This window comes from Thalassophryne amazonica, chromosome 4 (genome assembly GCF_902500255.1).
Source record: "Thalassophryne amazonica chromosome 4, fThaAma1.1, whole genome shotgun sequence".
Classification (NCBI taxonomy): Eukaryota; Metazoa; Chordata; class Actinopteri; order Batrachoidiformes; family Batrachoididae; genus Thalassophryne; species Thalassophryne amazonica.
Genome location: NC_047106.1, coordinates 86,628,282 through 86,648,204, shown reverse-complemented (window position 1 = coordinate 86,648,204; position 19,923 = coordinate 86,628,282). Strand labels below are relative to the sequence as shown.

General features: G+C 42.0%; 1 protein-coding gene across 1 annotated transcript in view; it reads left to right on the top strand.

Annotated features, from left to right (window-relative positions):
- The window catches only part of capns1b (calpain, small subunit 1 b), a 57,350-nt gene extending 41,222 nt beyond the window's left edge, over positions 1-16,128 (top strand). Inside the window, exons 10-11 of the mRNA XM_034168211.1 lie at positions 14,136-14,194; positions 15,801-16,128. Coding sequence (XP_034024102.1) covers positions 14,136-14,194; positions 15,801-15,827 — 86 coding nt within the window. The 3' untranslated portion in view covers positions 15,828-16,128. The remainder of the gene's footprint in view (positions 1-14,135; positions 14,195-15,800) is intronic.
- The last annotated feature ends 3,795 nt before the right edge of the window (positions 16,129-19,923 follow it).

Genomic DNA, 19,923 nt, shown 5'->3' with positions numbered 1-19,923 from the left:
TGTTCAATGTTCCTCACAGCAGTGGAAGAAAAAGAAATCATAGATGTTAACAACTGCAAATACAAAACATCTACTGATTTAAATGAAATTGACATGATAGTTGTAAAACAGGTCATTGAAGGGATTTCAGAACCATTAACATATATTTGTCATTTCAAATCGGTAAATTTCCCAATGAAATGAAAATAGCCAAAGTTGTACCGCTGTATAAGACTGGGGATAGACACCACTTCACAAATTATAGGCCTGTTTCTTTGCTTCCACAATTTTCCAAAATATTAGAAAAATTATTCAACAATAGATTAGATAAATTTATAAATAAACATAAATTACTTATTGACAGTCAATATGGATTTAGAACAAATAGTTCAACATTACTGGCATTATTAGAATCAGTTGAGGAGATCACAAATGCCATAGATCATAAATTACATTCAGTTGGAATATTCATAGACCTTAAAAAAGCTTTTGACACAATCACTCATGATATATTAATCAATAAACCTGAATGGTATGGGATCAGGGGATTAGTGTTGCACTGGGTGAGAAGTTATTTGAGTAACAGAAAACAATTTGTGAAGTTGGGGGGGGGGGGGGGGGGGTGCTGGACAAGTGGTTAATGCACTTGGTTTCAGTTCAGAAGGTGCCAGGTTCAAATCCCACCCCTCCCACATTTCTCCATGTAATGTGGAGTTGCGTCAGGAAGGGCATCCGGCGTAAAACCTGTGCCAATTCAACATACAGATCCACCTTGGATTTGCTGTGGCGACCCCGAGTGCAAACAAGGGAGCAGCCGGGGTCAGTATTGGGTCTGAAACTCTTTTTACTTTATATAAATGATATCTTTAATGTGTCTAAGATATTAAAATTAGTATTATTTGCAGATGACAAGTATCTTTTGTTCTGGGGGAGATTTGCAGAAACTACTCAGGAACATCACTACAGAAATGGGAAAGCTGAAAATGTGGTTTGACAGAGACAAATTATCATTAAACTTAAGTAAAACAAAATATATGTTATTTGGCAATTGTAATGAAGACATACAATTGCAGTTACAAGTACAGGGGGTGGATATTGAAAGAGTATATGAAATTAAGTTTCTTGGGGTGATAATTGATGATAAAATAAACTGGAGGTCTCATATAAAACACATACAGAGCAAACTGTCAAGAAGCATTTCAGTTCTGAACAAAGTTAAATACATTCTGGACCACATCTCACTCCGCATTCTCTACTGCTCACTGATCTTACCATATTTACACTATTGTGCAGAGGTCTGGGGCAATAATTATAAATATTATATGGTATGTGATTTTGCCAACTTCTGAATGGCCCATTCGCCACTTTCTGAGTACACCTCGCGTGCAGTGTAGTGCTAGCCAATCGAGCGACGCCTTCTATCGATAATGACCAATCAGATAACGTGACACAACGCCTACTTTGGCCCGCTTCGAGTTGCATCGTGTGTCGTCGCCGTGTACACAATGCAGGAAAAAATAAGGGCACAGAAAAAAAACGCTGATGGCTGCAGCAGCTCCTCGGTCTTCTCTCGCAAATGTGTTTAAATACAGTCCATAAAAGTCCTGCTCACAGACTGATTGACAGGACATGTCCACATCAAGTATAACTCCAGACATCTCCACTCAGACGGTTTGTGCACTCGCATCTCGCGGTCACAGTAAGAAAGATAAACTTCAGAGCGCAGATGTGCAGCTCAGCACAAATATAAACTAGAAGATAAATCACAGTGCACAGTCTGTCTGCAGCCAAACTGCACTCTGATTCCTCTGTGCAGAGAACCTGCAGGCTGCGTTCTCACCTTCTCTCTGCCCCCTGCAGCACGCACCTGACACAGATATTCCTGCGTCGTCGTGACACCACAGGAAGCTCGAGGCAGCCCCAGTGTGAAAGGGGCTTTAGAGATTATGCTTATGAAGTATTTTGGACCTGTTGGTGCAGTATGACAGTAATAATAAAGAGCTGAAACTTGAGATTGATTTTTCAGTTTTAGTATGTTTGACAAACTCCCAATTTTCTTGTTTACCATATAATAAAACAGTTATACTTTTTTAAGTCTATAATTGTATAATGTACAACTAGGGCTGCAGCTATCAATTATTTTAGTAATCGAGTGTTCTGTCGATTATTCTGGCGATTAATAGAGTAATCGGATAAAAACTACTTTTGCGTTTTTAAACAACATCAATAGTCCAGAGTTCTCCCTAAGCAATGGCACAATGTCACTGCATTGGCATTAGCATTTTGCTGAAATGGCAATGGGATGTGGCTTTCTGTTTTGTTTTCTCCAACTTGTAAAATTTAACCATTTTTAAGTTTTGTTTTTTGTTTTTGTTTTTTTTTATAAAGGTTTCTCTGCAATTCGGCAGATGCATTTCAGCTGGAGGTTGAACATGCAGCCTCGCAGTCAGTTTTTTTATTATTATTTTATTTAAGTTACCATGTTTGTGAAGTGTTGTGTGTTGCCCAAAAAAGCAAAAATTAAAAAGTCAAACACTCAGTGTGAGTCTGAGGGAAACACAGAATAGTGGCCGGGGACAGAGCTGTGACTCTCCTGGTCTGAGAGCCCCTCACACTGGGCAGAGAGAGACAGTAGCCGGCCACCAGGTCAATCCGGTTGTTAAGTGTGACGTAACGCATCATGTGATTTTCAACTTCTGGCTCCAAACAAAAAAGGCGCGCTGTCATTAACATTGAGAACTGCACTGAGACGATCTGATCAGGCTGCACGTAAACCGTTGCACACAGGACAACAGCATTAACATCGCAACATAAAACTCTTTGTATATTGTGCCTAAAACTCTCCTGGATATATTAACTGGGTTTTTAGACATTATTACTGCGTTTGTTTTATGTAAAAATGTCAGACGCTCAGATTTTTTTCTCCATTATTTTCAATGGGAGTTGCTGCGATCTCTTCCTGTTCATGTCGTTTGGGGAGAAAGTGAAGTTTGCACTTTAACATCCTGTTTATTGTAATAAATAATTTTTTATTAACAAACAGACATGTATATTTTACCTGTGCATAATAAAGTATGTAAAGTAAAAGGAAAAAAAAGGTTTTATTAAGTTGTCTGACCATAGAACCAGACAAATCTGGTTAACGGAGGTGGAGGCGGAGAAGGGAGGGATGGAGATTTGCGCACAATGTAAACACAAACTAAGCTTAAACTGTAAATCCTTAAAAGGATCAAACAGACGTAACTTTAATTGTAAACTTGGAGGTCTTTGGACCCGGAAACAGATTTATCACGTGATGTGTTACGTCAGCGCTTAATAACTGGATAGTCCCTCCCCACGTAGAGCAGACAGTGTGTTTTTAAAAAATAGACAAACACACTGCTTCGCTTTAAATGCACAGTAAGTCTTTTTCAGATGATCAGCGTGGACCCTCTTTCTCTCAAAAGGCTTTATTTTACTCTATGTGTCACGTTGGAAAGCAGTAGCTATCATTGCTAATTTGATTAGCTGTTATGCTCCAGTCTTCTTTTTTTTCTGCAGACGTTGCAGCGCCACACACAGGCCTGGCATATGTACTACAACGTTAAACGAAGCTTCGAGGCACAGATTTTCCTCGAACATTTTTTGTAATCGAATTATTCGAGTTACTCAACTAATCATTTCAGCCCTATGTACAACACAACCATTATTCATACTGCAGAAAAGAGCAATAAGAATAATTCATAATACTGGTTATAGTGATCACACAAATTCACTATTCTTAAAACCAAAAATTTTAAAATTTACTGATCTGGTTCATTTTCAAACAGTACAAATCATGTATAAAGCAATAAAAAAAAATTACTTCCTGGAAATATTAAAAACATGTTCTTTAATAGAGTAGGGGATTAGAATCTGAGGGGGGAGTTTAACTTAAAACATCAGTGGGCACGTACAACATTAAAAAGTTTTTGTATTTCTGTTTGCGGATTGAGGCTGTGGAACAGATTGAGGGTGGAGCTCAAGCAATGTCCAAGCATGAACCAGTTTAAGCAGCGGTATAGGCACATGGTTTTTTCTAGGTATGGGGAGGAGGAAGGGTGTTGACGGTTAGGGTGTTTTGTTGATCATTGTTTAGTTGTGTGCACTTTGTTTTTTATCTTGTAAATATGTAGTATAAAATCACACGCATTGCATATGTATGTACGTATGTCTAGGTGTATGTAGGTATGTGTATATATGTATGTATGTACACTAGATATGTCTATGATGATGGGATTTGAGTTTGTGTTGTGTTAAATGTGTTTGTAGCATGGCCCAAGCAGAGGGTCACCCCTTAGAATCTGGTCTGCTTGAGGTTTCTTCCTCAATACATCGGAGGGAGTTTTTCCTTACCACTGTCGCCTGTGTGCTTGCTCTGGGGGTTGGTAATGAGTATATATGTATGTTTGTATGTATATAAGGGGTGGGCGTTTATAAGCTTTGCTTCTGCTCACCCCCTTTGGTCACACGTGTCACTGTGGAAACAGGACAGAGACGAAGTGCTGGTAAGTGATGATCATCATTAACAAACGAGCAGTGAGGGAGTGAACAGACGCGGTTTAAATAAGGAAGACGGTGACAGGAAAACGAGGTGCACGTGAGGATGAAGGATCTGGAAAGGGGGGCATGGCTGACAGATGAGGAACAGGTGCAAGAGAGCGAGGGAGGAAAATGCAACGCAGACGAATCAAAAGAACTAAGTGACTGGAAAATTAACGGAGAAAAAGAGATGTGCTTAATGCTGCGTTTACACATAACGACAAGTCACGAATGCCACGAAGTATACATTCTTTGCCGCTGATCACGAATGTGATGATTCGGGGCAGAGGCATCAGGTGTCCTCAGGAACTGTTGCAGCCTGTTACCACACGTTACGATTAATGGCACGTGTTGCTGGAGAATTATCAGGAATCATTACGCACGGTCAAGAATAATGTTCCGCGCTATTGTGCGTAACAGCACATCGTTAAGTTCTGTCACGTTGTGAACGAGGTAAATTGTCTATACACACACACACACACACACACACACACACACACACACACACACACACACACACACACACACACACACACACACACCCATATTCATCCAACCAAATTCAGATCGCTCCAGTTTTTCAGAAGAACTTTGTGACTGCATGCATAGTTGGGCTCTGTGCCATGGAGTGGCGCAGAGAGGAGAAAGAGGAGACACGGACAGAGCCAGATGTGTAGCTTCATGCGGCTCTCATCTCGCGCGTTTTCCCAGACATCAGGTACATGCAGCAGGTGGAACACCTCCAGGAGCGCACTGAAGAGCACTGAAATTAGACTTTTAGCCGACTTGGTGTCAGCAGTCAAACTGAATGCGGTGCAGCAGGGTTTAATTGTGCGCGCGCTTCTTCCTCCGCCGGACTGGAGGAGGTGCAGAGATGTCTGTCTGCACGTGAGGCTCCTCTCACTCCTCTGGTTCCTCTGGCTCAGACTCGTTCTCCTGCTCATCGGTTACAACAGCAGGTGGAACACCTGCAGGAGCATCCTGAGGAGCTTCAGCAGGAACTGTGGAACGACACCTGAGGAGCTTCAGCAGGAACTGTGGAACGACACTTGGCTGACTTCGCATCACTGTTCCTCTTCGGCATACTGCATCAAACTGAACACTGTGGAGCTGAGTTTAATTATGCGCACAGGACAGAAAACTGATTTGTCGTGGCGCGCAGTGAAATGTGACGCCGCGTTACAAGTCGTGTCAAAACTTGACAGTTTCCGTGTCACTTCGTAATAACGCATGACAGTTTGGGCTCCAAGAACCATCACAGGAACCACTACGAATGTTGTCACGTTCTATTAAGGATCACTACTCATCAAGACGGATCAACACGCTCAGTTGCGACCTCCACGACGTGAGACAAAATGAGTGTGGTGTGTGACATTCGTGGAAGATTTTTTGAGAGTCAAAAACATGCTCCACGAATATCAAGAATATCACGCATCAACACGCACTATTAAGAAACCTATTCAGATGCATTAAGTCACATTAAGAATGTCAGGAATGTGTCACGAATGACAGAAAAATGATATTCGTAACGCATCTTGCTTATGTGTAAACGCACCTTAAGACAGACAATAATAAAAGTGAGCAAAACAAAAGGGAAAAAACTAGGAGATAATGTGACTAATCAAAGTGGAAAACCAGGAGATCAATAATAATAATAAACAACTCTGGAACAGAACTGACACTGAATAAAGTATAGAAATAAATACAATGACAATACAAAATTACTAATAAGAAATAAATCACAAACGGAACATAATCAGATACGAAACACTGAAGATAAACAATAAGCAAAACCTGTGACTAAAGCATAATGTAAAGAATGTGAAACGCTAAACTTTGGAGCGTGAGATTGACAGACGGGTCGGTGCAGCATCTGCAGTGATCCGGTCGCTGTATCAGACCATCGTGGTGAAGAGAGAGCTGAGTAGGGGGGCAAAGCTTTCGATTTACCGAACTATCTACGTTCCGACCCTCACCTATGGTCATGAGATTTGGCTCATGACCGAAAAAGTGAGATGGCGAGTACAAGCAGCCGAGATGAGTTTCCTCGCAGGGTGGCTGGGCGCTCCCTTAGAAATAGGGTGAGGAGCTCGGTCACTCGGGAGGAGCTCGGAGTCGGGCCGCTGCTCCTCCACGTCGAAAGGAGCCAGCTGAGGTGGCTCGGGCATCTTTTCTGGATGCCCCCTGGACGCCTTGCTGGAGAGGTCTTCCGGGCACGTCCCATTGGGAGGAGGCCCCGGGGAAGACCCAGGTCACGCTAGAGGGACTACGTCTCTCGGCTGGTTTGGGAACACCTCAGGGTTTCCCTGGAGGAGTTGGCGGAGGTGTGTGTGGATCGGGAGGTCTGGGCGGCTTTGCTTGAGCTGCTGCCCCGGCGACCCGACTCCGGATAAAGCGGAAGAAAATGGATGGATGGATGGATGGAGGAAACACTAAACCAATACATATATGACAAATAAAATAAGATAACCAAGAATGACACTAGTGGCACAAGAATACAGAAAGAAAAGCAATACATGACTAAACCGAAAATGCAATACAAGAGAGAACCAAGAATACAATAAAGAACCAAGACCAAGAACACAGAATAATACATAAACATGAATAAACAGAAACAGACAATAATCAGAAACAGACGCCTCCGGGGGAACCCTGAGGCGTTCCCAAGCCAGCCGAGAGACGTAGTCCCTCCAGCATGTCCTGGGTCTTCCCCGGGGCCTCCTCCCAATGGGACGTGCCCGGAAGACCTCTTCAGTGAGGCGTCCAGGGGGCATCGGGAAAAGATGCCCGAGCCACCTCAGCTGGCTCCTTTGGACGTGGAGGAGCAGCGGCTCGACTCAGCCACATGGGGTGTGCAGCCAGTACATTCTGAGTGCCGGTCCCAAGCCCGGATAAATGAGGAGGGTTGCGCCAGGAAGGGCATCAGGCATAAAACAAGCCAACCCAACTATGCAGACCAAGAATCAAATTTCCATACTGGATCAGTCGAGGCCCGGGTTAACAACGTCCGCCACCGGTGCTGTTGCCCAACAGGGTGCCAGTGGAAATTGGGCTACTGCTGGGCAAAGATGACGAAGAAGAGGAGGAGAACGTTTCCACAAACAGCGGGAGAAGAAAACAACTAGAAGGGTGGAAATGAGAGTGGGGAATTTGAATGTTGGTAGTATGACTGGTAAAGGGAGACAGCTGGCTGATATGATGGAGAGGAGAAAGGTAGACATATTATGTGTGCAAGAGACCAAGTGGAAGGGAAGTAAGAGCAGGAGCATCGGCGGTGGGTACAAGTTGTTGTACCATGGTGAGGACAGGAAGAGAAATGATGTTGGGGTCATTTTAAAGGAAGAGTACGTTAAAAGTGTGTTGGATGTTAAGCGAGTGTCTGACAGGGTGATGAGTGTGAAGTTGGAAATTGAAGGGGTGATGATGAATATCATCAGTGCATATGCCCCACAGGTAGGTTGTGAGATGAAGGAGAAAGAAGATTTCTGGAGTGTGTTAGATGAGGTGGTGGAGAGTGTGCCCAAGCATGAAAGACTGGTGATGGGAGCGGACTTCAGTGGGCATGTTGGTGAAGGGAACAGAGGTGATGAGGAAGTAATGGGTAGATATGGTATCAAGGATAGGAATGGGGAAGGATAGATGATAGTTGATTTTGCAAAAAGGATGGAAATGGCTGTGGTGAACACCTACTTTAAGAAAAGGGAGGAGCACAGGTGGACTACATTCTTTATAGGAGATGCAAGCTAAAAGAAATCAGAGACTGTAAGGTGGTGGCAGGAGAGAGTGTTGTTAGACAGCATAGGATGGTTGTTTGTAGGATGACTTTAGAGGTAAAGAAGAAGAAGAGAGTGAGAGCTCAACAAGGATCAGATGGTGGAAGCTGAAGGAGGAAGACTGTTGTGTGAAATTTAGCGAGCAGGTGAGAGAAGCACTGGTTGGAGGGGAAGCAATTTTGGACAACTGGAAAAGTACTGCAGATGTGGTGAGGGAGACAGCTAGGACAGTACTGGGTATGACATCTGGACAGTGGAAGGAAGACAAGGAGACTTGGTGGTGGAATGAAGAGGTCCAGGAAAGCTTAAGGAGAAAGAGGTTGGTGAAAACGTTTTGGGATAGTCGGATTGATGAAGAAAGTAGACAGGAGTACAAGGAGATGCAGCGTAAGGTGAAAAGAGAAGTGACAAAAGCAAAGGAAAAGGCATATTGTGAGCTGTACAAGAAGATGAATAGTATGGAAGGAGAAAAGGACTTGTACCGATTGGCCAGACAAAGGGACAGAGCTGGAAAGGATGTGCAGCAGGTTAGGGTGGTAAAAGATGCAGATGGTAATGTGCTGACAAGTGAGGAGTGTGTGCTGAGAAGGTGGAGGGAATATTTTGAAGATCTGATGAATGAAGAAAATGAGCGAGAGAAAAGGCTGGATGATGTGGTGAGAGTAAGTCAGGAAGTACAAGAGATTAGTAAGGAAGAACTGAGGGCTGCTATGAAGAGGATGAAGAGTAGAAAGGCAGTTGGTCCAAAGGACATTCCAGTGGAGGCATGGAAATGTCTAGGAGAGATGGCAGTGGAGTTTCTAACCAGATTGTTAAATAAAATTTTGGAAGTGAGAGGATGCCTGAGGAGTGGAGACGAAGTGTGCTGGTTCCTATTTTCAAGAACAAGGGTGATGTGCAGAGCTGCAGTAACTACAGAGGCATAAAGTTGATCAGCCACAGCATGAAGTTATGGGAAAGCATAGTAGAAGCTAGGCTTAGAAAACAGGTGAAGATCTGTGCACAGCAATATGGTTTCATGCTGAGAAAGAGCACTACAGATGCAATGTTTGCTCTGAGAATACTGTTGGAGAAGTACAGAGAAAGCCAGAAAGAGTTACATTGTGTGTTTGGGGACTTATGATAGGGTGCCAAGAGAAGAGCTGTGGTATTGTATGAGGAAGACTGGAGTGGCAGAGAAGTATGTTAGGGTAGTGCAGGACATGTACAAGAATAGTGTGACAGCGGTGAGATGCGCAGTCGGAATGACAGACTCATTCAAGGTGGAAGTGGGATTACACCAAGGATCAGCTCTGAGTCCTTTCTTGTTTGCAGTGGTGATGGACAAATTGACGGATGAGATCAGACAGGAGTCCCCATAGACTATGATGTTTGCAAATGACATTGTGATTTGCAGTGAGAGTAGAGAGCAAGTTGAGTCTAGTCTGGAGAGATGGAGATGTGCTTTGGAGAGAAGGGAATGAAAGTCAGTAGAAGCAAGACTGAGTACATGTGTGTGAATGGGAGGGAGCCTAGTGGAATAGTGCAGTTATAAGGAGTAGAAGTGGTGAAAGTAGATGAGTTTAAATATTTGGGGTCAACTGTTCAAAGTAATGGAGAGTGTGGTAAAGAGGTGAAGAAGAGAGTGCAGGCAGGGTGGAGTGGGTGGAGAAAGGTGGCAGGAGTGATTTGTGACTGAAGAATATCAGCAAGAGTGAAGGGAAAGTTTACAAGACAGTAGTGAGACCAACTATGTTGTACGGTTTAGAGACGGCGGCACTAACAAAAAGACAGGACGCGGAGCTGGAGGTGGCAGAGCTGAAGATGTTGAGATTCTCTTTGGGAGTGACGAGAATGGACAAGATTAGGAATGAACATATCAGAGGGACAGCTCAGGTGTGACGGTTTGGAGACAAAGTCAGAGAGGCGAGACTGAGATGGTTTGGACATGTGCAGAGGAGGGACCCAGGGTATATAGGGAGAAGGATGCTGAGGATGGAGTCACCAGGCAGGAGGAGAAGAGGGAGGCCAAAGAGGAGGTTTATGGATGTGCTGAGGGAGGACATGCACAGCTGTGATAAGTGAATGTCTTTACAAGTTCAACATTGTCAAAACACACAGATACACTTCTGGTGGCCGGGTCAGGGAAGTCATTGATAGTCTGGATCTTGGTCTTGATCCAGGACAGTCACACAAATATTGAAAATCCTCACTCAGCTTTTCAAGTTCTGCTATCAGGTTGCCCTCTGAGTTCTAAATGCCTTAACTGAGAATGGAGGATTTTTCATGGCTCTTCTACACTCAACAAAAATATAAACGCAACACTTTTGGTTTTGCTCCCATTTTGTATGAGATGAACTCAAAGATCTAAAACTTTTTCCACATACACAATATCACCATTGTTCACAAACCAGTCTAAATCTGTGATAGTGAGCACTTCTCCTTTGCTGAGATAATCCATCCCACCTCACAGGTGTGCCATATCAAGATGCTGATTAGACACCATGATTAGTGCACAGGTGTGCCTTAGACTGCCCACAATAAAAGGCCACTCTGAAAGGTGCAGTTTTATCACACAGCACAATGCCACAGAAGTCGCAAGATTTGAGGGAGCGTGCAATTGGCATGCTGACAGCAGGAATGTCAACCAGAGCTGTTGCTCGTGTATTGAATGTTCATTTCTCTACCATAAGCCGTCTCCAAAGGCATTTCAGAGAATTTGGCAGTACAGCCAACCAGCCTTACAACCGCAGACCACGTGTAACCACACCAGCCCAGGACCTCCACATCCAGCATGTTCACCTCCAAGATCATCTGAGACCAGCCACTCGGACAGCTGCTGAAACAATCGGTTTGCATAACCAAAGAATTTCTGCACAAACTGTCAGAAACTGTCTCAAGGAAGCTCATCTGCATGCTCGTCGTCCTCATCGGGGTCTCGACCTGACTCCAGTTCGTCGTCGTAACCGACTTGAGTGGGCAAATGCTCACATTCGCTGGCGTTTGGCACGTTGGAGAGGTGTTCTCTTCACAGATGAATCCCGGTTCACACTGTCCAGGGCAGATGGCAGACAGCGTGTGTGGCGTCGTGTATGTGAGTGGTTTTCTGATGTCAGTGTTGTGGATCGAGTGGCCCATGGTGGCGGTGGGGTTATGGTGTGGGCAGGCGTCTGTTATGGACGAAGAACACAGGTGCATTTTATTGATGGCATTTTGAATGCACAGAGATACCGTGACGAGATCCTGAGGCCCATTGTTGTGCCATACATCCAAGAACATCACCTCATGTTGCAGCAGGATAATGCATGGCCCCATGTTGCAAGGATCTGTACACAATTCTTGGAAGCTGAAAATGTCCCAGTTCTTGCATGGCCGGCATACTCACTGGACATGTCACCCATTGAGCATGTTTGGGATGCTCTGGACGGGGGTATACGACAGCGTGTACCAGTTCCTGCCAATATCCAGCAACTTCGCACAGCCATTGAAGAGGAGTGGACCAACATTCCACAGGCCACAATTGACAACCTGATCAACTCTATGCGAAGGAGATGTGTTGCACTGCATGAGGCAAATGGTGGTCACACCAGATACTGACTGGTATCCCCCCCAATAAAACAAAACTGCACCTTTCAGAGTGGCCTTTTATTGTGGACAGTCTAAGGCACACCTGTGCACTAATCATGGTGTCTAATCAGCATCTTGATATGGCACACCTGTGAGGTGGGATGGATTATCTCAGCAAAGGAGAAGTGCTCACTATCACAGATTTAGACTGGTTTGTGAACAATATTTGAGGGAAATGGTGATATTGTGTATGTGGAAAAAGTTTTAGATCTTTGAGTTCATCTCATACAAAATGGGAGCAAAACCAAAAGTGTTGTGTTTATATTTTTGTTGAGTTGTGGATCAAGATTAAATTTCACAAGGTGTCCAAGAAGTACACTTTGTTGTCCCCTGATGCCACACATAGCTGAACTGCCTCATTCATCTGCATCATAAATGCAATGTTTTGATTTGCATATTGTTTGTAGTAGACATGTTTGGGGGAAAAATGCTACTGTTGGTGTCTATGAAGTCAAGTGTTTGAAATGTCGTGGTCAAGTATCCTTACATTGTATTTGTTCTGTTAGTCATTTGTCATGAAAATTCAGTAAGATATATCTTCTATTATACATTCCAAATCCAAGGTGAACTCCAGTAGTGTATAAATAGGTACACATAAATATCTTAAAAGAAAAAAAAAAGAAAGAGAGCAGAGCCATTTACAGTAGTGTTCAGAAGAATAGTAGTGCTATGTGACTAAAATGATTAATCCAGGTTTTGAGTATATTTCTTATTGTTACATGGGAAACAAGGTACCAGTAGATTCAGTAGATTCTCACAAATCCAACAAGACCAAGCATTCATGATATGCACACTCTTAAGGCTATGAAATTGGGCTGTTAGTAAAAAAAAAAAGAAAAAAGAAAAGGGGGTGTTCACAATAATAGTAGTGTGGCATTCAGTTAGAGTGTTCATCAGTTTTGTGGAACAAACAGGTGTGAATCAGGTGTCCCCTAACGTTCAAGACATTGTTCAGAAGAACAGCGTAGTTTGATTAAAAAGTTGATTGGAGAGGGGAATACTTATACGCAGGTGCAAAAAATTATAGGCTGTTCATCTACAATGATCTCCAATGCTTTAAAATGGACAAAAAAAAACAGACGTGTGGAAGAAAACGGAAAACAACCATCAAAATGGATAGAAAAATAACCAGAATGGCAAAGGCTCACCCATTGATCAGCTCCAGGATGATCAAAGACAGTCTGGAGTTACCTGTAAGTGCTGTGACAGTTAGAAGATGCCTGTGTGAAGCTAATTTATTTGCAAGAATCCCCCACAAAGTCCCTCTGTTAAATAAAAAAACATGTGCAGAAGAGGTTACAGTTTGCCAAAGAACACATCAACTGGCCTAAAGAGAAATGGAGGAATATTTTGTGGACTGATGAGAGTAAAATTGTTCTTTTTGGGTCCAAGGGCCACAGACAGTTTGTGAGATGACCCCCAAACTCTGAATTCAAGCCACAGTTCACAGTGAAGACAGTGAAGCATGGTGGTGCAAGCATCATAATATGGGCATGTTTCTCCTACTATGGTGTTGGGCCTATATATCACATACCAGGTATTATGGATCAGTTTGGATATGTCAAAATACTTGAAGAGGTCATGTTGCCTTATGCTGAAGAGGACATGCCCTTGAATTGGGTGTTTCAACAAGACAATGACCCCAAGCACACTAGTAAAGGAGCAAAATCTTGGTTCCAAACCAACAAAATTAATGCCTCGCAGATGTGAAAAAATCATGAAAAACTGTGGTTATACAACTAAATACTAGTTTAGTGATTCACAGGATTGCTAAAAAAGCAGTTTGAACATAATAGTTTTGAGTTTGTAGCGTCATCAGCAGATGCTACTATTATTGTGAACACCCCCTTTTTCTACTTTTTTTTACTAATAGCCCAATTTCATAGCCTTAAGAGTGTGCATATCATGAATGCTTGGTCTTGTTGGATTTGTGAGAATCTACTGAATCTACTGGTACCTTGTTTCCCATGTAACAATAAGAAATATACTCAAAACTTGGATTAATCTTTTTAGTCACATAGCACTACTATTATTCTGAACACTACTGTAGTGTCTGGTCTTGAGAAGCAGGGATGGTAGGTTTTGGTTAAATGGTTGTGTTTCACTCATTGTTTTGTGTTGTCTCTGAAACTTTGAAAACTCACAGTAAATTGTGTGTGTGTGTGTGTGTGTGTGTGTGTGTGTGTGTGCGCGTGCGTGCGTGCGTGTGTCCTCCAGGAGCCTTTAAGACTTTGGATACAGACAACAATGGCACCATTCAGCTGGACATCAAGGAGGTAAAATATCCATTGTATTAATGTTGCTCTCTTTATATCTCCATTGCTTTGACCAATATTATTATACTTATTATTATAATATGTGTTTATCTATACATTTTTGAGCAATTTTTTAAATAAAAAAATATAATAGCTCATTTCTAAGGTATCTAGTGGGTGTGATTGTCACTGAGGTGTTTTGGGATGTGCATCCTCTACATCAGTGGTGGGGACAGCTAACCAAAAAGTTAGCTTCGACAACCATTTATCCTTTATCCATTATTTATCCATTTAACCATTATCTTTATGGCGATAAACCGATAAACTGCTAAAAAAATCTTTATTACAGATAGCCGATAACTATTAGTATTGATTTTGACACGGCCACATCAGATTACACTGTTGGCATCTGATAAGCCAGTTTCACTTTAAGCACCGCAGGGGCTACTGGGTAAATTCAAGGATCATAAACATGAAGAACACACGAAAAATGAATAAATAAAAAAATAAAATCCAAAACACTGTCATTATCTTTCAAAAGCAGTAAAACACAGTATTAGAAGTCACAGTTTATCTCAGTATTAGATACACCATCATTTATTAGCTAAAAGTTGCCGCTTTTTTCACACGCTTTGAACCCTGCGGCTTAAACAACCGAAATAAGTCCATTAATGCATTGAATGGCAGAACAAACCTGTTAGTTTCAGTGGGATTCATCTGAATAAATAATCCACATAATGCGTCCTTTTTTAAAATCCAAAACAGTGTCTAAACGTGAAGAAAAGTCCCTCCCTCTGTACACACAGCTGCGCCATGAGAGCTCCTCTCCCCCCTCTGAGTCTTGGTGATTAAATTACAGCCACAAAGAAATAAAATAATGTTAAAATTAGTCTTTGTTTTTGTGTTGAGTGGACGAGTCACTGTAACGTCCAAAGTGAACCTGAACTACACTACCCACAATGCTCCCTGCGTCGACCGGCCAATCACGTTCTACCATTAATGATAACGTCATCAGCAAGCGACAGGCAGCCAGTCTGCTACAAACACACAACAAACGGACTAAAATATTTGATTTTAGGGTTTACAAACGTTAGCTTTGATAATTATCTGCTATTGGATTAGCTGGACTGTGCCCACCACTGCTCTACATCTACACTCATTTTGACCAAAATTTATAAAGCACTGTAAACTGTAATTTAGTAAACTGTTCATCTTTGAGATTCAACTTTCATAGTGTTAAAATTAACACTATTCTTGAGTTTACATCATTTTTACCAATTAAAAGTGAAAAATACACATTAGATTGTTCAAATATTAACTGCGTAATTGTGTTTGTTACAGTTGAAATGTACATTTGATATGGCTTTTGTTGGTTGAAATGGGATCGTGAGAGAATATGCATATATTTAGTTTTGCTTTATTTTTATTTTGCTATTATAATTGTTTCAAATATCCTTTATTTTTAATTTGGTAGAACCTGACTTTTAATAGTCCAGTATTTAATTCTTTTTTATTCATTTTTTTTCCCTGTAAATGGAGTTCTAATTAGAAAATGGATGGATAGTTGTGAAAGTAACTTTCTATGAATATATACTGATTTCTCTCTCTCTCTCTCTCTCTCTCTCAGTGGCTTCAGCTGACAATGTATTCGTAAATCAGTGATGGAAGCAAATCTTCATTTTTCATCTCATTCCATGATTCCAAATTAGTGTGTGTTTGCTGATGTGCATGGACCATAATGCCTACTAGAGCTAAAGACGAGGAGGAAATCCAAGTGTGGACCAAAATTTACGTTACTGTTGCTCGTGCTGCCAATAGGAACACAATAGCTCCATGTTATAAAAGTTGTAGTCTTATTTTTATTGTAAGATAAAATTTTTAAATTCTTCTAATAAAATTGGCAGTGACTATGAAAGAAATTGAGTCTAAATTAATAAAGTGGCTGTATTTTACAATTTAGTCTGCTTTGTTGTTGCTCATTTATTGCTGTGTCCAGATTATCATCTGTACAAATCTATATTGTAATAGCCAAGTGGCCTGTGTGTGTGTGTGTGTGTGTGTGTGTGGCTTAGATTATGGAGAAACTGGGGAGAGCTGACATTTGAGAAATTTTTATGTTATTATCAATCCAGGCAGCACTTGGCTGCTATTATTAAAATGGAGACTTAAGACCTGCTGCTGATGTATAACCTACCACATTGAACCAGGTATCACTTTTCAAAATTATGTGATGATTTGAAAAATGTGCAGCATATTTTAAGATGCAACACATCATTACTGGTCAATCTGCACTTCTATGAAAAGGTTGTCAACTGCTGTATTTACAGTAGTGTTCAGAATAATAGTAGTGCTATGTGACTAAAAAGATTAATCCAGGTTTTGAGTATATTTCTGATTGTTACATGGGAAACAAGGTACCAGTAGATTCTCACAAATCCAAAAAGACCAAGCATTCATGATATGCACACTCTTAAGGCTATGAAATTGGGCTATTAGTAAAAAAAAAAAGTAGAAAAGGGGGTGTTCACAATAATAGTAGCATCCGCTGTTGACGCTACAAACTCAAAACTACAAGGTCTGTTAGAGAAGTATCGGACCTTTTTATTTTTTGCAAAAACCTGATGGATTTGAATCACGTGTGCTTGCATGGGCAAACCTTGAACCTTTGTGCGCATGCGTGAACTTTTTCACGCCTGTCAACTGCGTCATTTCCTGGTAAGCAGCCTTTGTGTGGGACGTGTGCTTTGCGCTCGGCGGATTTTCATTTCAAGGAAAAAGACGGAACGACTGGAGCAGCGCTGCATCCAATTTTGCCAGAAACTGGGCGACAGCCAAGTGGAAACCTTTCGGAAGATTCAGATGGTTTTCGGTGATGATCCTATGGGCATCACACAGATTAAGAAGCGATACAACCGGTTTAAAGACGTCCGCACAACGGTGGAGAGTGAGCCACGCTCTGGTCGGCCATCAACATGCTGAAACGACCAGATCATTTCCAAAGTGAATGCTGTGGTGATGCGGGACCATTGTGTGACTATCCGAGAAATTGCGGAAGAGGTGGACATCAGCACTTTTTCGGCACATTCCACTGTGACAGAACATTTGTCCATGAAAAGAGTGGCGGTGAAATTTGTGCCGAAGCTGACGGCGGAAAAAGCAAAAGCGCCTCCGTGTTGAAGCCTCACAGGATATGCTGTGACATGCCCACCTCTTCCACAATTTCTCGGATAGTCACACGACTGAAAAGTCACCGAAAGGTGTCTGAATCATCCGAATGGTTTCCACCTGGCTGTCACCCAACAAGACCAAGCATTCATGATATACACACTCTTAAGGCTATGAAATTGGGCTATTAGTAAAAAAAAGTAGAAAAGGGGGTGTTCACAATAATAGTAGTGTGTGTCCCCTATTTAAGGATGAAGCCAGCACCTGTTGAACATGCTTTTCTCTTTGAAAGCCTGAGGAAAATGGGACGTTCAAGACATTGTTCAGAAGAACAGCGTACTTTGATTAAAAAGTTGATTGGAGAGGGGAAAACCTATACGCAGGTGCAAAAAATTATAGGCTGTTCATCTACAATGATCTCCAGTGCTTTAAAATGGAAAAAAAAAAAAAAAACAGGCGCGTGGAAGAAAATGGAATACAACCATCAAAATGGACAGAAGAATAACTACAATGGCAAAGGCTCACCCATTGATCAGCTCCAGGATGATCAAAGACAGTCTGGAGTTACCTGTAAGTGCTGTGACAGTTAGAAGACACCTGTGTAAAGCTAATTTATGTGCAAGAATCCCCTGCAAAGTCCCTCTGTTAAATAAAAGACATGCAGAAGAGGTTACAATTTGCCAAAGAACACATCAACTGGCCTAAAGAGAAATGGAGGAATATTTTGTGGACTGATGAGAGTAAAATTGTTCTTTTTGGGTCCAAGGGCCGCAGACAGTTTGTGAGACGACCCCCAAACCCTGAATTCAAGCCACAGTTCACAGTGAAGACAGTGAAGCGTGGTGCAAGCATCATGATATGGGCATGTTTCTCCTACTATGGTGTTGGGCCTATATATTGCATACCAGGTATCATGGATCAGTTTGGATATGTCAAAATACTTGAAGAGGTCATGTTGCCTTATGCTGAAGAGGACATGCCCTTGAAATGGGTGTGTCAACAAGACAATGACCTCAAGCACACTAGTAAATGAACAAAATCTTGGTTCTAAAAAAATAAAATTAATGTTTTGGAGTGGCCTGCCCAATCCCTGGACCTAAATCCAATTGAGAACTTGTGGGGTGGCATCAAAAAAAGCTGTTTCTGAAGCAAAACCAAGAAATGTGAATGAATTGTGGAATGCTGTTAAAGAATCTTGGAGTGGAATAATAGCTGAAAGGTGCCACAAGTTGGTTGACTCCATGCCTCGCAGATGTGAAGAAATCATGAAAAACTGTGGTTATACAACTAAATACTAGTTTAGTGATTCACAGGATTGCTAAAAAAGCAGTTTGAACATAATAGTTTTGAGTTTGTAGCGTCAACAGCAGATGCTGCTATTATTGTGAACACCCCCTTTTCTACTTTTTTTTTTTTACTAATATCCTAATTTCATAGCCTTAAGAGTGTGCATATCGTGAATGCTTGGTCTTATTGGATTTGTGAGAATCTACTGAATCTACTGGTACCTTGTTTCCCATGTAACAATAAGAAATATACTCAAAACCTGGATTAACCTTTTTAGTCACATAGCACTACTATTATTCTGAACACTACTGTCAGCGGCAAGACCAAAAACCAACATTGAATGCCCGTGACCTTCGATCCCTCAGGCGGCACTGCATTAAAATCCAACATCATTGTGTAAAGGATCTTACCGCGTGGGCTCAGGAACGCTTCAGAAAACCATTGTCAGTTAACACAGTTCGTCGCTACATCTACAAGTGCAAGTTAAAACTGTACCATGCAAAGCAAAAGCCATACATCAAAAAAAAAAAAAAAAAAAAAGCAAAAGCGCCTCCGTGTTGAAGCCATACATCAACAACATCCAGAAACGCTGCCGCCTTCTCTGGGCCCGAGCTCATTTGAAATGGACAGACGCAAAGTGGAAAGGTGTGCTGTAGTCTGATGAGTCCACATTTCAAATTGTTTTTGGAAGTCATGGACATCGTGTCCTCCGGACAAAAGAGGAAAAAGATCATCCGGATTGTTACCAGCGCAAAGTTCAAAAGCCAGCATCTGTGATGGTATGGGGGTGTGTTAGTGCCCATGGCATGGGCAACTTACCCATCTGTGGTGGCAACATCAGTGCTGGAAGGTACATCCAGGTTTTGGAGTAACCCATTTTGCCATCCAAGCAATGTCTTTTTCAGGGACGTTCCTGCTTATTTCAGCAAGACAATGCCAAGCCACATTCTGCACGTGTTACAACAGCGTGGCTTCAGCGTGGCCTGCTTACAGTCCAGACCTGTCCGCCACTGAAAGGCAGGGGTGTTCTGAAGGCAGGTACTGACCACTACAGACTGAGAACATCCCACAGGAGTTGCAGCTTTGGAAACTCTCTGGCCCAGTTGTCTATCCATCTCAATTTGGTCCTTGTCAAAGTCACACAAATCTTTATGCATCCCTATTTTTCCTGAAATAACTTGCTGCCTAACATATCCTACACCATGGGCAGGTACCATTGCAATGAGATAATAATGCTATTCACTTTACGTGCCAGTGTTGACAGAATAGGTGATCCATGTATAGTTATGGGTCAAAAT